We start from the raw sequence: 10,248 nt of genomic DNA on the forward strand, positions 1-10,248 counted from the left end.
CGGTGGTTCACGTACTGTCCCAGGTGGGCGGTGGTTCACGTGCTGTCCCACGTGGGCGGTGGTTCACGTACTGTCCCACGTGGGCGGTGGTTCACGTGCTGTCCCACGTGGGCGGTGGTTCACGTACTGTCCCACGTGGGCGGTGGTTCACGTGCTGTCCCACGTGTCCAGTGGCTCGCGTAATATCCCACCATTGCCTACCCTAGGATCGAACCTGGGATCTTTCGAACGAGAACACCGTTACACCACAAAACATTTCAGATATCAATGTTTATTTTCGTTTCATTCTGACTGTGGTAAATTGATCATAAAACTGAAATTATAACAATTTTATAATGAAGCGTAAGTTTTCCTTATGATAGCGTATGGCTGGAAGATGTAATGTTTCTGTGTATAACTTTAATATCCGAATTAATGTCTTCGACGAGGAGGTGTATTAGGATGGTGGCCGATGCATCAAAGCCGAGTCCAAAATCACACAATAATGCGAACGAAATTCAAAACCAGATCATATTTACATGCGTGGAAGCATTTCGTCACTTGCGCTTTTTATTGGTCGCTGGGGAGCCTAGAGCGAGTAAGTCGCGCGATGTGATTGGCTGATTCTCGCTCAAGTGGCCACAAGTAGGAGAATATATAGCTGTGTCGTCGCGGCTCTCGCCCGTCACTTACTCTCCAAACCTCCAACAAGAGGCAGTAGACGCGCTCGTCTCCCACACTATATAAGCGATGGGGTTCTCAAGGAGGAGCAGGTGCTTGTGCCTCTTGGTTTTGCTGAAGGTCATCCTAGCTGGGCCAGCAGGGGCCACCGATCCCTTGGTGTCGGAGGGCCTGGGAGAAGCCTGCCCTTCCGACACCAGCACTCATCCCTGTACCCTCGGACAAGCCTTGCCCTTCCGACGCCAGCATCCATCCGTGTACGTGCGTGGCGGACGACCAGCTGAACGTGGACGTGGATTGCTCAGCCGTGACGGGTGAAGATGAGTTGAGAGAGATCTTCCAGAATAACTTCCCGTCCACCCACTGCCGCCGGCTGACCATCTACGAGAACCAGAACCTGGGAACCTTACGTGAAGGTGACCTGGGCACAGCCACCTTCCAGGAGATTTGGATCACCGAAGGAGCGCTGACGACGGTCCAGCCCAACGCTCTCTCGGAGAGTTTCTCAACGGCCAAGTATCTCGTCTTCAATTATAACTCCATATCCGAATTTCCCTTTTCCCAATTGTCATCCTTCACGAATCTTCTTTCCCTGGATCTGAGACACAACAACCTGAAAGGCTTCCCTGGCCTCAACTCTACAACACTGCAATCTCTGTACTTCACGAAGAACCCGTTGGGTCATCTACCCGTGGACGCCTTCGTCAACACTCCTGCCCTGAGTGACATCCAGCTCTCCCAGACCGGCATACATGATCTGGAATCAGGTATGAACTGCTTGACTTTGACGTTATCTTAATCGAGTACTTTGCACACTCCAGTTCATGGAGTAATCAGGATTTAAGAGAAAATTATGAAGTTCATCTTTGGATCATATGTGTGTGACCAGCTTTTTTTTTTTTACCAAAGTTTAATAGCGATAGAACCATTACAAGCCAAGAAATATTTTCTACTATAAAACCCTCTTAACAAAACTCAGACTCAACCTTAGAGTTGGATGAAATGCTCACGTTCATGAACATATGAACCCCCACCCACCGCCAGGGTGGAGGGAGTGAACAAAGAAACCGTCATTCGTATCCTGAGGAAGTGCCATTTCCTCTGAACCCGTGACATTTTCGTCGCCTCTATGGAACACATCAGTGTCACACTTGGCTCTAACACATCTCTCACTTTGTATAGGAATATATTCTTTTCTCTAGAACCCGTGTTACATCTTTTGTCCGATAGACATATTAAATGATATCCAAGTGTGTTATATGTCATGTCTTCAAGCGCCATTCTTAACCGGTCTCTACCACATATTTGTATTGTCTAGCAGAAACATTCACTGGTTTCGAACACCTGAGTTATGTTTATTGATTCAGTCTCTAACATCTGCATCCCATCTCATGTCTTGCAGGAACATCATCTAGTCTCCAACACTGATGCTATACACTTGCCCCTCATGAACATCATCTAGTCTCCAACATTGATGCTATACACTTACCCCTCATGAACATCATCTAGTCTCCAACATTGATGCTATACACTTGCCCCTCACGAACATCATCTAGTCTCCAACATTGATGCTATACACTTGCCCTCATGAACATCATCTAGTCTCCAACATTGCTCCAACATTGATGCTATACACTTACCCCTCATGAACATCATCTAGTCTCCAACATTGATGCTATACACTTGCCCCTCACGAACATCATCTAGTCTCCAACATTGATGCTATACACTTGCCCTCATGAACATCATCTAGTCTCCAACATTGATGCTATACACTTGCCCCTCATGAACATTCTCTGGTCTTCAACACTGATGCATACAAGTGATGCCAGTAAAATGAGACTATGTAACAAAACCTGTCAAGTTCAGCAGTATAAGAAAAGATCAGTTTGTAGAAAATATCCCTCATATACATCCATTGGAAGGTAATTTGGATATAGACAATATTGTGCAGGATTGATCCAACAGGGTATATGTTTGTGCACAGTGTGCGACAGGACGAATCCACAGTTAACAATACCAGTTTAGGCTGGTGGGAAAGATTACTGAATGATGCAGATGATGCTCGAGTGTGGAGAGGAATTAATTGGAAGGGGGATTTCAGTATGGATGATTGCCAGGATAGCTCGTGTCCCAGTGACTAGGATTTTAAGACACACTTCGAGACAGTACTGAACCCTGATAATGAGACAGACATTGACGGAAACAACGAGACAACTGACGTCATTGTCCCTATCCTTGACGAGCCAATTACACTTGCAGAGATACACGAACAGTCCAGGAAGATGAAGCCTGATACAGCCAACGGACCTGACGGAGTTTCCCCTGGTGTATTCTCTTTGTTGCCAGCTCAGTGGTTGTGCTGTTTGGTTACTTTGTCTAATAGCATTTTCTTACCAGGCATTTACCCTCACTCATGGATAAGATCTAAAGTCTTTACAGTGTTTAAGAAAGGTGACAGAAAAGACCCAAGTGATTACCGAGGTATAAGTGTAATCAACACTTAAGCAAAATTGTATGATATGGTTCTGTGCCGGAGGTTAAGCTTGTGGTCCACACCTTACAGGGAACAGGTTAGATCGAACATATTGTTACGCTTCGTATTCTTTCTGACACGGCCAGACGTAAGAAAGTTAAATTATTTATATAACCTTCATTGACTTTTCCAAAACTTATGACTTAGTCCCGAGGCAGAAGTTGTTTACAGTGTTGCCGCATATTGGGGTGTGGCGCGATGACGTCACCGGCGTTGAAGGCCATGTATCGTGTTACGGAGAGCCTGGTTGGTGGGGCTGTGGTAACAGCTACGCGTGGGGTTAGGCAGGGGTCACCTACATCTTGTTTATTGTTCATAATATTTGTCAATGAACTCATCCGCCTCATGAAAGAAAGATGTCAACCTGAGCAATTCATAGAGTGGTTACATGTAATAGTTCTTATGGATGACACTGTGTTGTTATCATCTAGTAGACAGAATATGGTGAAAAGTTAGAAATATTACAACAATTTTGTGAAGAGTTTGGCATGGTGATCAACTGCTCTAAAACTAAATTTTTTTTTGCAATGAACGGCAATGAGAGAGATAAGGAGCCGTTTCAGATGAACGATGTAGTCGTAGAACACTGCGTGAACTACCTGGGGTCACCCTTCACCTGTGACGGGGTCAACCTTCACCTGTGACGGGGTCACCCTTCACCTGTGACGGGGGTCACCCTTCACCTATGACGGGGTCACCCTTCACCTGTGACGGGTTCACCCTTCACCTGTGACGGGGTCAACCTTCACCTGTGACGGGGTCACCCTTCACCTGTGACGGGGTCAACCTTCACCTGTGACGGGGGTCACCCTTCACCTGTGACGGGGTCACCCTTCACCTGTGACGGGGGTCACCCTTCACCTGTGACGGGGTCAACCTTCACCTGTGACGGGGGTCACCCTTCACCTGTGACGGGGTCACCCTTCACCTGTGACGGGGTCACCCTTCACCTGTGACGGGGTCACCCTTCACCTGTGACGGGGTCACCCTTCACCTGTGACGGGGTCAACCTTCACCTGTGATGGCTCTGTGTCCTCGGCTGTGTACGGACTCACGCTAAAAGAAAATTGTCCCATGTGTTAAAGTATGTATCATTCCTCAAGAAGAATAGCGACATCCCATTAATTGTTCAACGACGAGTCCTTGATGTTGCGATGATGACGTCCTTACTGTATGGATGCGAGTCTTGGGTAGGTGCTGATATCAAACCTGTTATTAAACTGTACAATTGGGCCATAAAACCACTACTAAGGGGTCAGGAAGACTACATCAAATTCGGTATGCTATGCGGAAGCTGGATATCCTTCACTCCTAGATTTGATTAAGTTCAAACAGCACAAGTTTTTCAACAGTATGTGGTCCCATAGATCAGATATGCCAGATGATCCCCTAACACTTTCCATCCGTGTTATAACCAATACACACATGGGGGAAACATATTCAAAATGTCATTGCTAACTGCCCTCCTGACCTAACTTCCTTAATCAAAAATGTACATAACGCAATTGAAAATGCCAGCTCCTCAAGGTGTATCATATATTAAGACCTCAACCTAAGTTGGTCTGTACATGACGTATACAATAACAAACATCTGATGCCAGAGTCCAACCGAATTGCATTTACGCGCTTCCGTGTAAGCGGCCACAGTTTAAGCGTTGAGACAGGTCGCTGGAATAGAAGGAGGACGTGGCCGCATACCTTCTGAAGAACGTGTGTGTATTTGTAGTGGAGGTGTACAAACTGAGAGACATGTGACTGAAAATTGCTCCTTGACACAGAACATCAGACATATGTATAACTTCATAAGATTAGAGGACCTTTTTGCACCTGATTTTCCCCATGATACATGTTGTGAAATAATTTTTTTAAGATATTAGAAATGTATGATTAAATAACTTTAAGATAATATTCTCTGGACTACATTACCAACATTAAAAGTGGATTTAGTGATTATTGTTACTTTAGATTTAACGTTTGATTGTATTTATGTATGCTTAAGGTCAATCTTATCTTGTTGTGGTCAATAAACTATTTATCCATCTATCTACCGACACTTTCCCCAAACAGGAACATTCTCTGGCCTTCCAAACCTCAGAAATGTGGCTCTGGGAGGCAACCATCTGACCAGCTTGAGAGAAAACAGTGTAGAGTTCGACAACCGCAAAGGTTTGGTGGATGTGGGTTGCAACGATATCCACACTGTGGCCGCCAATGCTTTCCCAGGTGAGGGACGACATTAAGACACATTGATCCTGGACACCAGCTGCATCATACGTAAACTTTTGCTGTCACAAACACATACAACACTGCCTTACACACGAGCACACACGAACACACACTGTGTGTTTGCGTGTGTTTTATATACACATCATACAATCCCAGGATCCCTGTGATGGGTTCTTGCAGCTTCGAGGCTGCTCTCCACGCAGAAGCAGGGGAAATGATGGGCTGCTATGGAACGACAGGGGACCTCGAAGAGAATGTACTTCTTTCTGTCCACTGATGATGATACAGCTCGTTGAAGGTTACATACTGCCTTCAGAGTCCAGTAACACACATACACACACACACACACACACACACACACACACACACACACACACACACACCGGATATTGATCAGACATCCAACCTACTGCCTTTCTAAGCATATGCACATCCAGAAGTCTCTCTTTTACACGCCTATCAATCATCATGTAATCCAATAATACCCGGTGACCATCTTTCCTACTCACTAACTGATGTTTGTGTATGTCTCTCTATTTAAACCAGGTATTCACAGTCACCACCTCTTTCTCATCACTCAGTTCCACAAGCTGTTCACCATTTCCATTCATATACTAAGTACACTTGCTCCCTAATTTTAATCTTAATTCGTATATCAAATCACTCATCACTAACACCCGTTCTTTGGCTCCACATCTCGTCAGTTCTTTCCATTTTCAATTTGACTGATGCCAAATGGCTAGGGTCACAACTCTTATTTTGGATAGTGTGATATCAGGTTTAAGTAAGTCGTCTTTAAAACCCGGCATTTGACACAGGTATTTCATATTCTCCATCACTAGCAGATTTGTGTCCTCTTGTCCTAGCTCCTGCAGAGGACCATGGAGAAAGGAGAACGTGTGTAGGGACAATCCAAATCAGTTTCTGTGTTAAGAGCAGCGACACGAGGATTGCCTGTTATGATGCCTCCTTTCGTACAACTAAGCTGTGGCATCATCTTCCTTCTCCCATTTCTCACTTTTCATGTCACCTTCCTTCATTGAAGTTTATTTTTTCATCCAACTTGACCTTTAATTGCCTTGTCAGTTACTTTAATGAAAAAAAAAAAGGTTTGAGCTAGGGCATGGAATACATTAACAGAGTTGACATTGACCCGTTGCGTCCGCAGGTTTGGTCGAGGGATGACTGTCCATAACCAGAGTTTACGTAGAGCTTTTCTGTCCGCAGGTCTGATTAAGGGCTGGGTATACATCCACCACAACCACCTGACGGAGCTGGCGGAGAGCGCGTGGTGGACCCTGCTGAACAACGGTGGATACGTGGACGCCTTTGGTAAGTTGCTGGTCAGGTCTGGTCGTGTTTAGTGTGCTTCAGAACTTGGGCCTGTGGTGTTTGCTCGTCTCTCATATCTTCCCTAAACGCCATACATTATTCTTCCTCTTGGAAACATACACGTCACACACCAACGACTTAATCTTTCCATCTATCGTTCTAATGCTTGAACGTCCATTTTTTCCAGAGTCTGTTTATAACTTCTCAGCTCCCATTCCCCTTAGGGCTCCTAATTCTCACATCATATTTACGGTTTTCTCAATGCCAGAACCACCAGCGACATCCCTTACTTGTATCACTGACGCCAATTTATCTTCTCCAACAAATTCAATGTTGGAAGGTTTTGATAGAGTGTGGCACTGGGTTCTGATCACCAGGTTTCCCTCGACTGCATTTCCTCCCTATAAACTCTGTACTTACATCCATCTCTTGTCTGATCGGGTTACATCCGCATTTGCTCATTTCTTGATACATCTCCCTAGCTCAGCGTCAGCAGAAGTGACTCCTATACTCTCTCCTATTTACTGAGGAGATCCTTGCATTAATGCATAACTTACCGCACTCGTACGTTCACGACACAAGACAACATTCCTCTACTTCTTTCAACCCTCTGTTCCTTCCATCTCGTCAAACGTTCCACAATACTAAAGTTTGGACCGACTTTTTCAGTGTGGTAAACGTATGTCACACGAGTTGAACGCTTACGAAATTTGATATCCTCAGATTTCTCCTTCTATAAATTCTTGATAAACTTCGTATCTCCTCTGACGGCTCTACATCTCTAGCACTCATCACTGTTAATATACTTAGCAACATCGCGAAATCTATTCTAACATTGAAACTCCACATTCTATAGACAGCCTAGAATGTCTCTAAAGAAACTCCACATTCTATAGAGAGCCTAGAATGTCTCTAAAGAAACTCCACATTCTATAGATAGCCTAGAATGTCTCTAAAGAAACTCCACATTCTATAGATAGCCTAGAATGTCTCTAAAGAAACTCCACATTCTATAGATAGCCTAGAATGTCTCTAAAGAAACTCCACATTCTATAGAGAGCCTAGAATGTCTCTAAAGACACTGGGACTCCTCTCCATATATAACGAAGATTCATCATTCTTGCAGAATAGTAAATTTGATCTTACAACGCATTACTTGGTGGTCCTGCTCTTACATGTGGGGTGGATTACACAGCCACTTGGCAGTTGAGTTTACAGTAGTGAAGTTTATCACTACTTCCAGTCTAACCTCACAACCTGTGCTTCTCTATCCTTCTTCTCTACATATTTCCTCGGTTTCTGTTTCCAAAAACTTGCAGCTTACGTTCCTCCGCAATTATCTAATAAGAACATTTCGGGGTAATGATGTCATAACTATAGCAGTCTTTCCTTGGTTGTAGTCTGATGATTCCCTTGCTCTTCTGGGTAATGATAACATAACTAAAGCAGTCTTTCCTTGGTTGTAGTATGATAATTCCCTTGCTCTTCTGGGTAATGATAACATAAGTAAAGCAATCTTTCCTTAGTTGTAGTCTGATAATTCCCTTGCTCTTCTAGGTAATAACATAACTAAAGCAGTCTTTCCTTGGTTGTAGTCTGATAATTCCCTTGCTCTTCTGGTTAATGATAACATAACTAAAGCAGTCTTTCCTTAGTTGTAGTCTGATAATTCCCTTGCTCTTCTAGGTAATGATAACATAACTAAAGCAGTCTTTCCTTGGTTGTAGTCTGATGATTCCATTGCTCTCCAGATAACCCTCTTCAGTGTGGCTGTGACGTAGCCTGGCTCGTCCGAAACTCTACCCTCTTGCATGAGGTTGACATCTACACTACTTGTGCTAACGGCGTCCCCCTGAGGAGTCTCGATCCTGCTGACTACCGGGACTGTTGATCGGGAAGACTAGTGATGAATGCCTCGGCTCCCTACTGATGACCTCCACTAACCCTATGGGCCACTGATGAACTCCTTCACTCTTACCCACTACTTATGAACTGCATAGACCCTACCAACCACTGCCGAGCGCCACAACTCCCACTGGTCAACACCATTGCTCAACATAACAAACATTCGATCAGTGTTGATAACCAGTGTGAAACACCATGAATACTGTTCACGAATAGTATTGACAAATACTACATCCATAGAAGTCGAATGACCAGTGATTACCCAAGTATTATTGTCCAAGGTGACTAAGTGTGGGTCATGACAAGTATATTTGTTGATTTCAGTTTTATGTGTTGAGGGAAGTGGCTGTATACTGACTGGGCATTAGATGTTATCTCTTCTTTGTCATTCGCTCTCCTGCATTGCTTGTTGCTCCTGATATCGCCTGTGTCTTCAACCTTTTTGTTCCACTTGTCCGCCGTTGAAGAAGTAGTGGAAGCTCAGGACATAAAGGAATTCAAGAGACGCTGTGACAGAGAAGAGAGATTGAGTGAGAGGACTCAATGAGTATGGAACTTCTCCGTGTGCACTGTGTGTGTGTGTGTGTGTGTGTGTGTGTGTGTGTGTGTGTGTTGTGTCATGAGTCATAAGGTCATGTGATAAGAAATACAAAGGAAAACTTGGATTTCAGTTTCATTTACACCTTAATCGATTTGTTCACTTGGTTAATGAGACAAATGGTTTCTGAGTAAGCAATATCAACGTATTCCAACACGCCTTGTGTATCACTTGATCATCCCTATGTGGACATGTAAGTATAGCTTTATCAGCTCAACATACAGCAGACTCTGGCACGTTATGATACACAAAACATAGTGTGGTGCATTTCACTGTTCTGCGTCATTCTAAAGGTTAAGAACATGTTTACTTTTAGCAGATCAGTTTCTTAATGCTGATTCCGAAAAACACATTTCCTTTTCTCAATCAGGTAAAATTCTCAAAATAAATCACTTTAAAAGAAATGTTCATTAGTAGTTTTACTGGTAGAGTGGATTCATCTTATGGAATAGTGTAACTGTTATATTCATGCAATCCTTGCAGGTTGTTCTTATAGAACTAAAGAAAGATACAAGATACGAACATTTGCTAATCAGGGATGAATGGCCTCTTCAAGGACTTTCACTAGTGCTTGACAGACACCACATCTCCTTTGAGGCACCAGCAGTATGTTGATCATGAAGTTGATATGCCATCGGCCATGATAGCGTTCCTCCATTACTTGTGAAAACGTTCCCATGCTCTTGACTTAAAGTCACCACAATGCTTTGGAAAAGATAGTGCAGGTGATGAGATCTGAGGAAGTGCATTTTTAATGACATGCCACATACACCTGGTCTTGAAACTTCTACTCGATGAGACAATGAAAAGTCTCCATTATGTAAAGTCATACTTCAAACCCATTGACATAGTCAGGTTAGCCATGTTGTTCCAGTAGACCAGCGAAGATGCCTTATCACGGTTCCTATACTAAAAGAACGTTGTCTCCTGTGCCGTTTCTCAGGAAGGCGCGAACCTAAGGAGGTAAATAAAGTGCGTAAGACAAAGGAAC

General features: G+C 43.9%; 1 protein-coding gene across 1 annotated transcript; it reads left to right on the top strand.

Moving 5' to 3' along the window:
• Window positions 1–441: 441 nt before the first annotated feature.
• Window positions 442–9,322, top strand: LOC139764283 (oplophorus-luciferin 2-monooxygenase non-catalytic subunit-like). The gene is made up of 5 exons (XM_071690767.1): window positions 442–591; window positions 791–1,427; window positions 5,264–5,419; window positions 6,650–6,754; window positions 8,506–9,322. The coding sequence occupies exons 1-5, from the start codon at window positions 442–444 to the stop codon at window positions 8,643–8,645; spliced, it is 1,188 nt and encodes a 395-aa protein (XP_071546868.1). The 3' UTR covers window positions 8,646–9,322.
• Window positions 9,323–10,248: the final 926 nt, after the last annotated feature.

Source organism: Panulirus ornatus, chromosome 49, assembly GCF_036320965.1.
Source record: "Panulirus ornatus isolate Po-2019 chromosome 49, ASM3632096v1, whole genome shotgun sequence".
Taxonomy (NCBI): domain Eukaryota; kingdom Metazoa; phylum Arthropoda; class Malacostraca; order Decapoda; family Palinuridae; genus Panulirus; species Panulirus ornatus.